Source organism: Pygoscelis adeliae, unplaced genomic scaffold (genome assembly GCF_000699105.1).
Source record: "Pygoscelis adeliae isolate BGI_AS28 unplaced genomic scaffold, ASM69910v1 Scaffold54, whole genome shotgun sequence".
Lineage (NCBI taxonomy): Eukaryota > Metazoa > Chordata > Aves > Sphenisciformes > Spheniscidae > Pygoscelis > Pygoscelis adeliae.
The window spans coordinates 7,153,571-7,171,023 of NW_008824982.1; the positions used below are offsets into that span (position 1 = coordinate 7,153,571).

The 17,453-nt window shown below is 40.9% G+C and overlaps 1 protein-coding gene across 1 annotated transcript in view; it reads left to right on the top strand.

The window, feature by feature from the left end:
• The first annotated feature begins 15,324 nt into the window (after positions 1-15,324).
• The window catches only part of HS3ST5 (heparan sulfate (glucosamine) 3-O-sulfotransferase 5), a 6,372-nt gene continuing 4,243 nt past the window's right edge, over positions 15,325-17,453 (top strand). The window contains 1 exon segment of the mRNA XM_009325671.1: positions 15,325-15,463. Within this exon segment, the coding sequence (XP_009323946.1) occupies positions 15,357-15,463 (107 nt within the window). The 5' untranslated portion in view covers positions 15,325-15,356.

Here is a 17,453-nt window from a genome sequence, read left to right on the forward strand (position 1 = left end):
TCAGTTGCATTATCTTCTGTTTGTTCAAGGGATAAGCCTAGCAGCTGTTCTTGTTGTGTAATGTTTGCATCTTTACAGGCACTGCAATAACAGGGGAAGCTCCATGTGCGGGGGCTGGCCCGTTCAGTAACCTCGGAAGGAGTGGGATGCACAGCGCTGTGCAGAGCAGTCTCTCACTGACAGGAGATGACTGGGTGGATGGAAGGAATTTTTTACCTTTACACTGCAGACTAAATACTAGTCTGCAGGAGTGCTTTTCATTAATATTCAGCTGACAGACTGAATTTCAAAGCAAGTATTTGTTATTTTCATAGATGGAAAGAAGCTGTTAGTATTCCAAAAGACAGAAGAGATTTTTTTCTTTCCCTTCCTTTTTTTGCCTGGTGCATCAAAGGGTACAAACATGTTCATAGTTCTACAGCTAGTTTTAGGCCAAGGAGTGTAAATGTATGTGGAGTGTTGGTTTCTTTTTAATCAGCCCTGTTCTTCACACAGCAGTGTGAATAAAGCCTGAAGCTGGGCACTGTGAAAACTGGCATGGATTGGGACCTCTGGGGGGAAGCTAAGCAGAATGATGCTTAGTATCAGTTATTATGTAGTACTAGCCTAACGATCCACACAGAGATCCATGACCTGTATATATAAATAGCACAGGGAGCCCCTAGGGATCTCAAGGTGGCCAGGTGCAGGGACATGCCTTCTCACTGGGTCTTACTAGGCTTGACTTTGCAGCAGGGGGGACCAGCTACATGGCTTGTCCCTGGTGGCCTGGGAGTGTGGGCAGACTGGGCAGGAGCCTGACAGCTTCTCCCTGGGAGAGGCTTCCTACCAACAGGCAACTGGGGAGAAGCAGAGAGCAGCGGGGAGCAGTCGCCTCACAGCATGGAAACACTGTTTGCCTAGGGTACATGTACTTGCATAAAAACTTTGCTCCTGGAGTCCCGGCAGGACCACAGGAATGGCACCTCTGACATGGGGTAGTTTGAGAAACCTACTATTGCTGAGACTAATGTGGCAACTTTTCTGCGGGTAGCTTTAGCTGGCAAGGGCACTGAACCACCACCTTTCAGAGACAAAAAAAATATACCTACAGATACAAAGGGGAAGGGCAGAAGCATATGTTGCAATGGAAATCAAGGTTCTCTGCATATATAAAACTTCAACTCCATGGCACCTTTGTACCTACTATATACCTGTGTTTTACAAAACAGAAGTTAGCAACTTCCTTAGCTCACCTAACACAACATAAAGACATCTCTACAACCGCATAGTCTGTTAGACAACTATTAAATAGACAGCATTAGGACCATTAACTTGAAGGTAAGAGGTGCCCTATCTCATACCCCACTCTCCAGAAGTCTGATTCTGTTGAACAACATGGCCACTGACATCATCCCACCTGCTTGGATTCTTATTTCTGATCAGTCCCACAGAACTGATGTTCAAATATCAGTTGATATTAAATACATATCATTATTATTATACATTAATTTAATCAAACACAATACATTTAATGCATTAAATTTAATAAAACACAATACATTTAATGTTCTTAGAAGAGTAAAAGTGCCTGCCATTCTCAGGAATGAGAATTGCTCAAGGAATTAATGCAGGACATTAGTATATTAATGCCCACAACCCCCCAAATATTTCTAGAGAAAAATAAGGTGGTTAGTTAGCAGCAAGAATGTTCATGGAGTCATGAGAGAAGCATCTTCAAAGACCAAAGGATTAAAGTGAAGCTGCAGATAGGACAGAGTGCTACTTGAAAGAAATCAGTGAATTAATCCATAGCTGGTACTAGAAAAATAATCTTAGGCAATACTGTAATATTGTTTCCTTATTCTAGGCTGTGACCTTGTGTTTGCAGAAAACAGGGCCTGTTGCAGAGATGCCAGGAGGCAAATTGTTCGCCTGAGTGGCTGTCAGCACAGGGGAAGGAGCATGGCACTGCCATCCATCCTCCGTCCTGACAAGGGCCTCAGGTGGGGACATGCCACTGCTCTGCCGCACAGGCAGCTCTGTCACAATCTCTCACAGGCGTTCAGTACGGTTACCACCTCACAGAGGTGGATTTTTAAGCAGATATCACTGGGTCTTCTTCGCATAAGAGGAACCACAGCTGGACAGAAATGGCCACAAGCCCTCTCCCAACAGAGCTTCTCCTTCTTCCTCCTCTTTTGCAAGAGAGCTTCAGCCGAGGAGCCCTGGGAAGGGGCAGGAAATGGATGCGCTGCACGGGCGCTTTCCGGCAGAGGGGAAATTATTTTGGACTGTTGTAATTGAGTCTGCTCTTCTACCAAACAGTGAGGATAAAGTTTTCTGCCAGACTAAGCTATGATCTGGCTCCAATCCATTAGCACATTGTTTTATGTGTAAAACAACTTATATCTATTTTTCAGTGGAAATCTGCCTGATAGCCTGCTACCTGTACCTCAGCAGAGCAGGGTGAGAGATGGCAGGAAGGGATGTAAGCATGTTATGGCAGTAAAACAGCAGGAAGTCAATTATAATAAACATTTGCTTAAGAATATATTGTACGTTCTGGTGTGGAAAAAGACTAGTGTCTCCTTTACACTTTGTAAGGTGAAGTAATTGAGAAGCTGTTCCATTCAGATGCTATTGCAACTGGGAAGCTATGAGATGAACTGCCTCAAAAACTAACTTCAAGGAGACAGACTTAAAGTATATAAAAGAGGATCCTTCTCTGAACTTAACCAGCACAGCACGTAATTCACTAAGCTTTAATGGTGAATTTATGATGTGAAAAAATTTATTTCCTATCCCATCTTCTCACCTAAAAAAATAAAAAGAGAGAGAGAAAGGAAAATAGAAATATTTCTTACATAAACTTTAGTTACATCTTCTGGTGAAATGGCAGGATGAAAAGAGTAATCAGGGTTCAAGGTCAAAATGAAATTCTGTTCACATCTCAGTCCTTCACACATCATTCTGTGAAACGAGAGAGCTGAACAGAGGAAGAATTAACAGATTTCTTTTAAGTTTAGTAATTGCAAATGCAAAATAAATATCATTCTGCAGACACGGTGCCAGAGGACACCGCAAGCTAACGAAATAATGGTAGTCCTGATAAATAATTTATGCACCATATCAAAAGCTGAATGAGATAAAGAAATGGAGAACCCATTTGAAAATTTGGAAATTGCTCAAAGCTCTTCCTCCAGTGACTCCCAAGAGGATGAGCATGGAGCACTAATAAACTCTGTGACCGTGTATAATTCATAAACTTTCTCTCATTTTTTGATTTTCAGTGCTTACAGTTTATAGTTAACAAAGGAACAAAGACTGGAAAAATCTTGGTAGCAGTTGGGAGGAGAAGATAAGCCAGCTGATTCCTCCACTTAGTCTATTCATAAAGGGCATCTGTTTTCATCCCAAACTGCACGTATATCACCATTAAACTTAGCACACTGAAAACAGAAAAAAATCCCTTCTGCTCACATCCTCATGCCTACTTTATATTTGTATTTTTATGACAGCTATTACAATGTGAGATTATAACACAACAAAAGCCATTTTGGGATGATTTTTATTAACAGTATTCTGTTGCGGCTCTCGGTTAACGCTCAGACTGGATTTGTTATGGATTCATTCAATTGCAGTAGAGCAAACCAGTGGATGCTATCTGAAGGCAGTGGGATGCTTCCAAATACATTACATAGCAAGAAACTTCCCCCTCACACAGCCACATTGGAAAGATATTACTAAATTAAACAAATCTAAAAATTACATTTGGATAAGAATTGCCTTGAAATGATTTTGACAGTCGCAGTAACAAGCCTGTGAAATCTCATTTTGAAAAGACATGGTGGGGAAGGGGGTTATTTTTAACTCTTAGTACATCAGCACTTTGTTGCTTGATTTCAGGCACAGCACAATTCAGTTGCACAACCAGACTTTTGTAATCTGGTGTGGATCTGAGTAGCTTGATGATTTGCCCTTTAAGGATACAACATGAAATAGTTTAAGCTGTTAAGATTTTTTTTTTCTCTAAGACGCCTTGGAGTTTTGATTTTTATTTTTGCAGCCTATCTAGAAACAGGGGACAGTGTCCTGTGGCTTTCTGAGGGAAACCCTTTGCTTCCTACTTTGAGTGCACAAGCAGAGCACAGCACACTTCTCGGCTGCGTGACAAGTTTCAAGCTGCTGAAAGGCTGAGATGGCACCCCGCAGCCTCTGCTGCCACATGCCAGAGCAAGCAGCGTCTGGCTTGAGCGATCACAGCAGAAGCTGGTGGAACACCAGAAGAGGACTCTCCAAACAGCTTCTCACGGTCATCAAAGACACAAAGAAATCACACAGCGCTCTCAGGGCACCTTTGTGGATCTGTTGTCCTGGGTGGCTAGATGGGAAAGACAGTGATTACTATCAGCAAGCTACAGAAGCAGCTACAGGGCAGCTGCCCTTCGGTGATCCCCTGTGCTCATGCACAGGCTGTCACGAGGCTGACGAAAGGGATCCATTCTCTCAATTCCTCCCTGGCTGTCCTGCCTGCCTCTGAGAGCCTGTTGAGTGTTATTTGAATATTGTTTACTTCATTAACTTCCTCCTACCGTCAATTGATGAATAAATTATTCATAAGTAAATTTATAAATTATTCTACCAGTTCTATTGATGATTGAATAATATTGACCAAATAAATTATTCACTCTTCTTTTCCCCCACCAAATGACAAACAAATTATTTGTGAGTATTCTTTTCTTCATTATTAGATCAACTCCTCCATCTATTGAGACATTTGTAAGATGTCACTCGCTCTGATAGCTACACAATTTGTGAGCAGGACCCTTTAGGACCTATATTTTCATAGACAAACAGAACTAGTTTAACCTTATTGTATACTTATATGGCAGTTGCTTTAAGTATGAGGTCCTTTTGAACATGAGGTGACATGTGGAGGTGTTTTTGTGTATTTCAAAGCCAATTTAAAAAAACATTGAGATATTCTGGGGTTAATTCTCACCCAACAAATATATTTTGAATTGTGCAGATTATTTTACAGTTTTCTATATTTGTACAAAATAGTCAGTGTTGAGGCTGCAGCCAGCCTATGATCCCAAAAAGGTATTAGTATGTAGGTTCTGTAAGTGAGCATCAAGAGCAAAGCCAAACCAGACAGGTACCATGACTAATGGCCACTACAAACGTGAACTGCATAGGCCAGAGGTTATTTCAAGTTCCTGGATAAATTACATGAGCTTTACATCCAGCTAGATCCATTGCTTCTCTCTCTTCTTTCACTGATCACCACTAACTATGTGGCAAACAAGTGATAGCCTCTTCTAGTGGCATAATTTCTAGCATATTTTACCACGCAGGCAAAATGTGTCTGTATCCGAAAGTATGGACAGTCCATGTGGTGACTGTCATTATGGTGGGTCAGGAAAAAAAAACAAACCAAAATTAAAATGAATAACTAAATACATTTCTAGGAAAGTGATACTAAGGCATAAGCACCCATAGAGAAAGGATTAGATTCCCTCTGTTGCATGGAGCTCAAGTTAGATTAAGTCCACCAAGTCAATCAAGCTGCATTAGCGTGAAATCAGTATAAGGACTGTGAATAGTACACTGAAAAGTATTCTCGCAAAAGTTGCTTTAGAAGACACAGAGAGAGAAGGCCTCTCATGCCAGCAGAGGAGCAGCCCTTCTGTAATTTTTCAGGTGTGACTGCCAGCGAGGATCAGAAGCACATACCTCTCTCTGCTGGCATCTTTCTTGCCTCAGAGACCCACCGGTAAAGCATGTGCAAAGAGGTTTCAGTTGACTTTTTATGGTTTTATTTTTTCAATTTAAAACCATGGAGCAGGCGTTTTTGCCAAGCTGGCTGCATGTGAGAGAGTGAATACAGCCCCAAGACAGCAGTTCCTTCTACAGCTCACGCTGCCCAATGGGAGGAAGATGAATGGGCCGTGCAAGGGAAGCAGGACTGCTTAGTGAGCAGAGAGCTCATTTAGGGGGAACTCTCTGGCACTGTGCAGCTCTCTAACACCTGGCTGCTGCAGACATTGGCTGTCTCTCTTGTTTCCTCTTTCTTTTCCACCCAGATGGGGGCTGTGAGCTGTCACCCAGGCCAGTGATACATAATACATAGCAGTGTATTATTGGCCTTTAAAACACAGGCACAGCAGAAAATCACAGCTCTCTCATTTTCAGAGAAAATTGTTAATAGGTCTCCCTCTCTCATGGAGGCGTTGTAACAAGTCCCTGGTTAAACTGGTGTTGATATTTTCACTTAGATTTCCACATTAAAATAGGCAGCACTACTTAGGGAAGTGTTGTGGTCAGGACTTACAGGGGAAGCACCTAGACTTTGCATTCTGAAAAATAACTAAGTGGTCTTTGGGGTCAAGTTTTTAAACTCTCTTTCTCCCTGTTCCCCCAGGAGTACCCAGACACAGAAATATACAGAAAGGTATGATAGAGAAAGTGGGAAGACAATAAAAGGGTGTCTAGACAGATGTGGTGTGGTCAGACAGACAGGCTGGAAGAAAGTTCTTTGCAGTACTGTTCAGAATGGACGTGAATAGAGCACAGTTATATTTGTCAAGGCCAGAGAAAAGACCACCGCAGTAGTTAAGATAAAATGGTGAAAAGAACCCATGGAAAAAATTTAGATATATAGGTATGTAACAGACTATATCTGTGGGACATTTATGCAGAAATGAGCTATGGAATTTAGCTTGCATATGAGGTTTTGGAGACTAGTCTGAGCTGAATATGTCTCAGATTAAGGGTCTGAGTAAAAGACAGAGATGCTACCGATTCAGAACGAATGTAGGTGCTCCATATTATACATTGTGATGTCTATTCATCAGTAATGGGGCAGTCCAGAATATGAGTTTGGACAAGAGAAAAGAGATGAGCAATTGATCTACCTAAAGATATGCGGGTAGGAAAGAGAGAACCGCCTGCTCTACAAGACACTCAGAGGAAGCTGAGGCTGCATAAGAAGCAGATCACAGAGTCACAGAAGCTAAAGAAACAGGACCACAAGAAGACGCCATCATATTTAGTTGTCTTGCAGTATTTTGCAATATCATCTCACTGCATCTGGTCATTTTCATCAATAGCAGGAAAAAGGACTGTCCTGGTTTTGGCTGGGATAGAGTTAATTTTCTTCCTAGTAGCTGGTACAGTGCTGGGTTTTGGATTTCGTATGAGAATAATGTTGGTAACACACCGATATTTCAGTTGTTGCTAAGTAGTGTTTATACTAAGTCAAGGACTTTTCAGCTTCCCATGCTCTGCTGACTGAGAAGGCTGGAGGTGCACAAGAAGCTGGGAGGGGGCACAGCCAGGACAGCTGACCCAAACTGGCCAAAGGGACATTCCATACCATGTGACGTCATGCTCAGTACATAAACTGGGGGAAGTTGGCTGGGGGCAGTGACCGCTGCTCGGGGACTGGCTGGGCATCAGTCAGCGGGCGGTGAGCAGTTGTATCACCTCTTGGTTTTGGGGTTTTTTTCTTTCCTTCCTGGCTTTTGTTCCTCTCTCTCTCTCCCTCTCATTGTTTTACTTTCCATTACAATTTATTATTGTTGTTACTATTTTTTTTTTCAAGTATTAAACTGTTCTTATCTCAACCCACGAGTTTTCTCACTTTTACCCTTCCGATTCTCTCCCCCATCCCACTGGGGGGGAGTGAGAGAGTGGCTGTGTGGTGCTTAGTTGACAACTGAGGTTAAACCACAACAAGGACTTTTATCACTGCTGCTTACTCCAGTTTAGCAGTCAGAGCAAGACACAGCTGTGCAGGCGGTAGGTATTACTGCAGCACACATAGCATGGGGGTTGGCAGCACTGTAGCTAAGCCAGTGTGTCTGGCCTGAGGAGCAGGAACTAAGGTTAGGCTCCAAAATAATGTTCAGACTCACCCAAATTATTTTTTTATAACATGCCTATATATGCACAGAGGGGTGGGTGGGTGTGTTACCTCATACACTGGAATTTTTTCTCACTGGGGAGTAAAAGCCGTGAGGAAAATCTACTTAGGTGGTTTTTACTGTAAATGCAGTGTACCAGCAAAATATATTTGCAGCTTGGTTAAGTTTTTGCTGTTAGTTTTCCCATGAATGCTTTTCACTCCTAGTAATGTTTTGCATTTAAGTCAGTTTTGCTGCTTTTTTAAAGGAAAGTCACAGAAAACAGAGCTGTAAGGAGCTGCTGGAGGCCATCATATTTTGCCACCATAATAGCTAAGAGGAGAATTAACTTAAATTGTCTGTCAGGTTTTCATTAATTAAAGAACCTTCAAACAGTCTTTCATTTGTCTTATTTCAGGTATGAAAGTATTTGGGAAAGGGGAAAAAAAAGGAGTAATAGTCTGCAAGCATGACCTGAAGAATTTTTAAAATTACAAGTATGTGAAAAGATGCGGTTTTATTTAATGCTGAAACATATTAAGCAATACCTCCCTGCCTTCTTCATATTCCACTCAATGCAGTGAAACTGTTCATTACTCTAAATGAAGTACACTAAATGAAGGGCAGAAGAAGAAAGCTCTGGATATCTACCTGCTTACCTTTCTCTCTGAGGATTCATAATCTTCTCATTTAAGTCTTTGCCAGAGCTGAAAAACAAACTGCTTACTCCTAATGTGACAGTGCTATTGGCCTCCCTTTATGATTTCTTTTTTGACTTTTGCAGTCATTCCTCCCCTCTCTTCCATTTCACCGCATTTTGCTCCTCAAACTCCTTTTTCTTTTTTGATTGCTATTTTTGGTTGCAGCTGTTGTAATGCCAGCTGGAAGAAATGAGGCTGGTATTCTCTTTTGAAGGCTGTGAAATTAGTATCTATTATAAACTTTCTACAGTCAGAATTGCAGGTCCACAGGTTTTCTATCTTAGCATTATCAGCTCCACCGTTCCTGAGAAATGGAGCAGACAAGGAAGGTGATCATTTCAGAAGAAAAGGAGGGAAGTAGCTGGAGAAACACCATTAATTCAAAGAAAAGGGCCAACCCTATCAGATTAATCTCATGCTCTATGAAGAGCAGTGCAGGGTAATGTACTCAGGATGCTGGCAAGGAGACAGGCATCTGTATTTAGACTAATGAAGTCCTGTTAAGATCTATGTGCTTGGAAGCGTTCCTGGAGCACTGTAGCTAAGCGTGGATCATGGCAACCTAGTCATCATTCAGCAGAACGCGGCCGCCTGCCTCGCCGGCTCAGATGCAATAAGGCAGTTTTCCTAAGCAGATGTGTCTGAGACCTCAAGGGCATCAAAGCATCTGAGATTCCTAACTACTTTGACAATCTGGCAGCAGACCTGTTTGGCACAGGGCACGGCAAAGGCAACAGTGAGCTCTGGAGTTGTTTCTCTCTTCCCAACACCATCTTGCTCAATGTCTTTCAGTAAGATGCAGAAGAAAAAAAGGCCTCAGGCTGAGAAAGGAATGTGATAAAGAGATGGTTATGGCCTGTACTGTTCTCACTTGACACAGTAGATACCTAGAGATAGTAAAACTATGGATAGGTAAGTCTTGAGGGTGTCTGGAGTTAAATGTCCTGTGAGCAGTGGACTAAATAAATAGCCATTACCACTCTCGATAGGCTTGAGAGAACCCAGATATCTGGGTGTATCGCCCAAGCCAGCCCTGATGGGCTTGGGATTATCAATCACAAATGCTCTTTCAGCACTGATAGTGTACTAACTTCTGTAAAAGGAACATATGATTTCTTATCTAGTATCCACTAGATGGATCAGCATCCACATACAGATGCTGGTTTTGCAGATGGTCTCCCAGAGTAAAGCAGCCTTTCTGGAGAAAGCTCTTACCACTTCTTCACACAAAGAACTGGCTTCAAGGGCAGCTTGATGTGATTACACATCAGAATTAAATTTCTTTTTGATATTGAAAATATGAACTATTACAGAATATTTAAAAAAATTAAATCCAAATTCCATTTCTGCAGGCTCAGCACTTTGCCATTCCCTCAGAAAAATGGTATTTTCAAAGCTTTCAGTTCCCATTATCCATTTCATTTTACTGTGTCAAAAAGGGGAAGAATTTTGTCTGTTTTTAGGCTATTCAATGCTATTAGGAATGAAAAATCCTCTCTCTAATGAAAAATCATGTTCTGCTTTATCATGATTACTCTAGGTTTTTAATACAGTCCACATGGTGCCGCAGTACTGTTGCAATTAAACCACTGAAGTGAAGAGTACTGGGGAAAAAGTACAGCGAGAGTGTATCTTTTCCTTGCCACTAGCCTAGACCTTCATCAGTGGTGAGACAGCACAAGGGGAAGGGGAGGACCTGGAGGAGGCTAAAGAAGGAGCAGGAGCATGACCAGCTATTCCAGCCAGACCATGAAGAAGATCATGAGCAGATGAGCTGATGCACACAATTTGAGGGGTAAATTCCCTCCTTTCCAAAACGCCATGTGATTTCCTACCCCAGAAAAAGTCTGTGCTTGATTTGTATGAATTTTACTCACAGTGACAAATGCAAGAAGCTGTAGTTAACATTCAAGAAACATAATGCAAAATCAAGAGAAATGGAAACGTGCCAAGTGATCAGTTCCCTGACTTGTTTTCTCAGTCACTGTATTTAAATCCCACATAAACTCAAAGATCTTTTTGCAGTGTATGAAGACAAATATTAGTTGGTCAACAGATGACCCCTGCTGGTGTGCAAAATCAAAAAAATCTATGCAAACTGATTGATAAATTCAACTAAAAAAACGCCTCCTATTTATTATTTTTTCCAGCCTCCTTTGTGCATATTTGCCTGTGGTTTGTACTTCACTTTGATTAATCACATCAGTCCATCAAGACTGTATTTCTTCAGTCTGTTTACCAAAGGATTATATGTTGCCTTCCTTTCTTACACTTCTCTCCATAATCAACCACATGCTATTCATTTATCAATAGCATCGTCTCACCTCTGCTCCATGTGTCCAAAAATTTCCCTCTGATCATTTTCAAACAAGTTCCTGGTGATCTTCTTGTCTCATTGTCTGTTTATTTGGAATAGGTGATTATAGCAACAGCTTCTGTTTTCAGTGCTTCTGCACAATTTATGGTGTTATCAAATTCAGACTTTTAGCAGTAATACCGTCATTATTGGTATGCTTTTTTCTGTTTTTTCCTACTCATTTGACTTTGACCTAACTTCAACCTAAAACTAACTTTTACGAGAGTTCACCAAAAATTCACATTATTTGGCCAGCACATGCAATGTCTTCCTTTATCCATGATCACTTCATCGTGTCAGGAACAGTCCATCTGTTTTTCAATTGGTATTATCAGCACAGTTCTACATAGTTGTACTGTATTCTTTTGGCAATTCACTCAATAACCCCAGTCCTCTCACCAGCAGGGGTGGGAACATGGGGAATGGGGTTGGGTGAGGCATTCACATCAATACGCTGATAAGGCTACTTTCTAGGGCTAAATGAAGCTTCTTTATCTAACTTTACCATGTCAATCTAACAAGTTAGATCAGCTGTGCATCTGAAATCACAAAGCACATTACATTTTTTTCTCTACATGACGTTGCACACGCTCTCATTTCTAGAAATTATGCATCCCACATTGTGAATTGTTTCTGTTGTTCTTTGTACATCATGACTCTCTTGGATATCCAGGAAGGGACTTTCCTGGTATGCATAACTAGATTGTTGAAGATAGATATTTCTGATGTAAGCCCACTGGAGGTGTGCAACAGTATACTGTCATCTCTTTTGGTAGGAGGTTCCACATTCAGCATCCAGCTACCAGGAGAGTTCTGCCTGCGGCTTTCCCAAGCATCCTTGTATTGGTCAGTAGTTTGTGCACCAGTTCAGCTGTTGTCCCTAACAGAGAGCAAAATTTTTTTTAAAACACCCTTATTTGTCTCAAATAACTGCTAAAATCTTGTCACTTTGGATTACATTTTATCTTGCCTTCCAGCTTCTTGTTAAGTTTAAAAGTACGCGTTCCTTATAGAAAACTTTGTGCAGCTTATAATGTGTCCCAGAATTTTCATTTCTTCCTTTTCATTTTTTCTTTCCATGTCATTTAAGTGTTACCATGTTAGTCTCCAGCAACATTTCTGCCTTAGGGACCTTCAGCTTAACCACATTCTGGTTGTATTAAATAGAAGTTTTTCTTCAGTCCTCTCCTCTGTCACGTAGAGCTATCTCAGTACATCCATTGCAAGATGCAGACATTTCTGAAGCTGAGATATTATTTCTCTACATTTTTTTTCATTAAAAAACCGAACTTCTGAGGAAAGTATTGTAGAGGCCACAACCTCTCTGGAATAAAACTTCTTCTGTGGACTTTAAATTAGATGCTGAAAGTGATAACAAAAGTGAAACAAGCAAATAAATAATGTTACATTTGCATTTCTAGTGGGTGTTTAGTACCTGTCATTCTGTGGAAAAATTTTCTGTACTCACATACATGCAAACACAGAGCAAATGGAACTGGTTTGGGTTTGGGGGTTTTTTGGTTGGTTGGTTGGTTGGTTGGTTTGGTTTGGGTTTTTGGCATTGAATCTTATTGCAAACATGAATACTGAGGGCATGAGACCTTGTGGAATCTATTTCAGGAAACAGCTTGTCATTAATTTGATTTCATTATGTCCTGATGACCTCCACAGCCTTAGTGAGGCCTGCAGGTAGCACTTAACTGGGGTCTAAGAACCTGTATAAGGGAGAACATGTGGACAACACTTTAGTTTCATGTACAGAGTTTTCTGACAGATTAAGTTCAGAACCAATTGTAATGCTGAAGTGATACTTTTATTTAGAGAGAGCAGCACTGAAGAATTTAAAACGAGAAACCTATGAATATTTGCTATCATCATCATCATCATCATGTCCTTCCCCTTCCTCTTTTTTAACTAAATAACTTAATTTAAAAAGTAATTAGCAGTAGCATATCAACATAGAGATACAGTATCTGTGCATTTTTCTTAATAATTAAGCTTCAGCTATTTTTTCTGCCTTGCTCAATGTCTAGAATTCCTCATTTATATGTCATTTTTATGTTTATTTTTCAATGTTAAGAAAAAGTATACCACAAAAAAGGCAAAAGTTTATGATGTAGTTAAGGTGCTAGATAGGAATTCAGACTTTTCATACTGAATCCCACTGGTGCCACAGGTTTTTTCCATGACCTTGAGCAAATCACTTAATCTCTCTGTACCTCTGCTCCTCATTTATTTTTTAAAGGATGATAATACTTCTTCTGTCTCTGTATTTGCTTTGCAAACTCCTTTTACCCTGTGTTTTATATGATTCTTGTTGCAATAAGGATCTTATCTAAGAATTCTTATTATAGAGTTGCTTTTATCTATGTAAAAAGCAATATATTCTGTATGATAGGTTATCCTGAGCTATGACCTGGCTGTATAAGGAGTTAATACTATTATTAGCACACCAGAAGTGTGTTAGAGACCCAGTCAGACTCAGAGCTCCAATGTTGCATGGCTCTTTTGTCAAGAGATGATGGGCTGGTCTTACAAAGGCTTTCTCTCTAGCGGTAAAATATATGTGCTTGGGAATGACTCTTCTACCACCCTTGAAGACAACCAGTAGGAAGTGACCTGCATCTATACCATTAAACTCAGCCAGCACTAAAGCAGGCAGGCTGCATGCATGTCATCTATTGGGAATGGTCCTTAGCTTGTAGTAGCTCCCAAACTGTATCCTGGAGTCTGGTGAGAGCTTTCTGGGCCAAAAAATTAACAGTATGGGCAGGACAAAGAAACATTTGCAGGCTCTGTTTAACAGTGGCCAGTCACACCTTGCACTCTCACTACCCGTTCTGCTTCTGTATATAGTTATATGCTTATAATAAGCTATCCCAGACTTGCTTGATGCAAGTCCCAAGGCTGGAAAAGAAGAAAGTGAGCTGCAAAAGGAGCTTTACTAGTAGTAAAACATAAGAAACTTGACATCAAAAATTGTTCAAAGTAAGTCTAGTCAAAATTCAGAAAAAAAACCAGTTTCTGTTGAAACTACTCCATAATACATTAAATATTCCCTTGTTGAGGGAGTGAGAATATGGATGAGTAGTTCAGGTGATTCCAGTTTATATTTATGTTTTTTATATCAAGAGGATAAATTTGGTGATTAAAGCATTCATTTGGTAGGTAGACAATGTGGCTTTACATCCCCTGAGCCAGTGAGAGGATTTGAACTTATGCCTCTTGTACATTTATAAGAAAGCCCAGGATTAGTAGAGAGTGAAGAACCGCATCACCTTTGGCTGTGCTCTGAAAGGAGAGACTGATCTTTCTCCTCAGTTCTTGTAAGAAGGTATTTATGCATCCAGCTCTGAGTCTCCTGAACAGGTCTGCAGTCCTGAACACAAACCTCATGCCTAAGAAAGAGTCAGGCTAAAAACAGTTTTACTCAGCACTTCCCTCTACCTTACCCAGGGACCTCCTGGTTATTCTGGTTCAAGCTTCTTGGGACAAGGTCACATCTTTTGACTCATGCCTGCCTAATATCTAAAGTATTTGAAGCAAAGCTCATTTGTGGGCTTTAGACGGTCTCTGGTGCACATCAGAAAAGGAAATTTAAGTCTATGCTTAGGTATCGTTGACATCTGGGGATATAGGCATGCTCAGTTCAAGGATGCCACTTTGTGTCCCATCAGGTCTTGAGGTGACAGCCAAGGCTGGTGTCAGGCAGATGAGGTGCTTAAGGGGTTCTCCACAGAACAGCCCAAGCTGACAGCCAGCACACGGAGAGCTGATAAGATGCACTGGTGTCAAAAAATCATCCTTGTGCCCACCCCAGCTAAACGTTTCCCAGGTCTGTCATCAAGGGCTTGCTGGCACAGATCAGGAAATACACTGCTTTAGATTTCTCTTCAGCTTGCACTCTAATAATAATAGAGACACGGTGAATGTGGCCCCACACACTGTGTGCACAGGACCTGCGAGCCTAACGCCTTGTTACTGATGCCTCACTTGGCAGCAGAGTATTTAAATCTCTGTTGAATTCTAGCCCAGGCTGATTCTGAAGGGCTTAAAGTCCAAACATATTTACCTAACAAGAGATCCTATTACAATATAAGCCTCTACACCATCAAGACCCAGAGTGTGACTATCAGACAGCCCTAGTAATGGTGGGTGTAGCTGAACTCTCTTTCAGAATTATCACCCTTATCCGAGATACATTGCCTGGTGTTACCATGTGGGACAGAAAAACAGTAGCAAACAAAAAAGTTTTAATTACTTATTTTGCAGTTTGAAAAGACTTTGCAAGTGTGGCTTAATCACTTGCAACAACTGATTAAACATTACCCTGCATATTGCTTTCTGATGAGTGTTTTATGTGTTCTTGTCTCTGCAGACTGAAGAAGTCCTGAAGATTGATGGAGGGCCATGCTATTCAAACAGCAGGCGTTGCTGAGACAGAAGCTCTTTGTGCTAGGCAGCCTTGCTATTGGAAGTCTCCTATATCTAGTTGCCAGAGTTGGGAGCTTGGATAGGTAAGTCATTAAGTAGCTGCTCTCTTAATTAGAAATGGGCTCAGATTGTCTGTTTTTGCTTAAAGGCTCTGATTTTTTTTTTTTTTTTTTTTAGTGTCTACTGCCATATAGAAAGACAGAAAGACTGTCTATTTTAGTACTGGTTTTCATTGTTCTTTCCTCCCCTTTGGAGAAGAGAGTAGGAAAATAGTCACGGGTCATCCCTGTCAAAGTGTTTCTGTCTGTCCATTTGTATTCTAAGCACATTGGCACTGGTTTTCAGAGAAGAAATAAAACAGCATCCAGTAAAAATGCCATTACAGTAGCTCATTTTTGTCTGTGTGCATCTGTGTGTTGACCTCTAGTTTCAGAAAAACAGTTATGATGTATTTATATATCGTCTTTTCTAAATTTATGAGCAAGCAATAAATGTGCTACAGTGGTAGTTAAAATTAAGTATGAGCCTGCAGAGTAGCTCATCAAGTTTTGAATGCTATTTCACTTGAAAGATTGCTTCAGGGTTTGAGAATTTTAACTATGTTAATTAGCCAGTATTTTCTGGAGCTGAATGTGCTAAATAAGTGGGTTTTCTCTGCAAGTGATTTCCTGGAGAGCAGCAGAAGATCCAGCAGAGGAAACCAAAGAGTATTTGGCACTTTTGACCAGACTGAGTTTTGACTGGTTATTGACAGTGCAACAGTAGTGCTACCTGCACTGACACTGCTGTTTCTGTCACCTTCAAAATGGCCTGGGATTGCTCTGGTAGGTGCTACACAAAGACAGGATAAAAAAAAAGCTGTTTCAAAAGAATGAATGAAACAAGACTTCAAGATTTCCAGAAGCTGGTAGACCGCTTGCCAGTGCTAATGCCCTATTAGTGTTCTTCTTTTAAATGATGGAAAATATTAGTTGAGTTCAAAATTGTGACACAATGTGGTGTGAATATGCAGCGCATGGAACGTGAATTGAAAACAGAGCTACCTAGTGTCCATTGCTAGGTCATGTTGAGCTCCATCTGAGGTCACTGGGTGCCTTTTTCAGCTGCTTAAATCCACTCCAGAAGAAGAGGAAGACCGTGTACTCAGCTAGGACCAAGTGCATTGCAAATTAAGCCCCAGAATTTATATCTTCTTTCCCCTGGTAGTCAGAGCATCTCTGATGTTTCAGAGGTGAAAACTTCACTGGGACTAATGTGATTCTGTAAATGGAGGCAGAATTCCTTACTGGTTCCTGCAAAAGTATATTTTATGCTCAGAGGCATGAAATCTAATTAACCTTATGCTATTATCTATGCTTGCACATCTTCAGAATTTACTGGTGGCTATAAAATTATCTCACCACAGTATTTGCCTCGCTGACCTCCTGCGGCAGTGAATTCCACCGGTTTCATATATAATGTTGCCAATGGCAGTAAAATTCAGTTTCATTCTCTTGGATTACCTAGTGTGAAAAATACCACACTGCCAAAAAGCAGCCCTTTATTTGGACTGGTTATGAGAGAGAGCAAAGGAAGCACTAGAAAGAATGAGACACAAATGAATTAACTGGAAATGTTCTTCTGCCTCAGCACTAGGGCACAGTCCAAACTTGTTGAATCTGTCAATAAAAGGACACTGAGTGGCTTCAATAGACATTGGAATAACTAATCGTTCAGGAAGCAATCCAGATTCATTTATGCTTAATTTATGCAGATCCAGTTTGAAGAAGAGAGCTGGGGATGGCCCACAATCAATAGCCTGAGATTAGGCTCTTCAACGGGAATGTTCTGAGTTTTCTTAGGCCCAAAGGGAAATTATCACTAGCTTATCTGATTCATTGAGTCATAAAGTCCGATAAGTTGAGCACTTCCCTCCAGGGGAGGCCACCATTCTTCAGATCCTGAGTGCATGGAGCTGCTTCACATGTGGAAGCTCAAACACATTCTGTGCCTGCCAATTTTGAGAAGGTCTGGACCAGTTTTTGAGTTGCCTGACTCTCTCATTGGCAGTATGGGGAGCCTCCTCACCTGCTT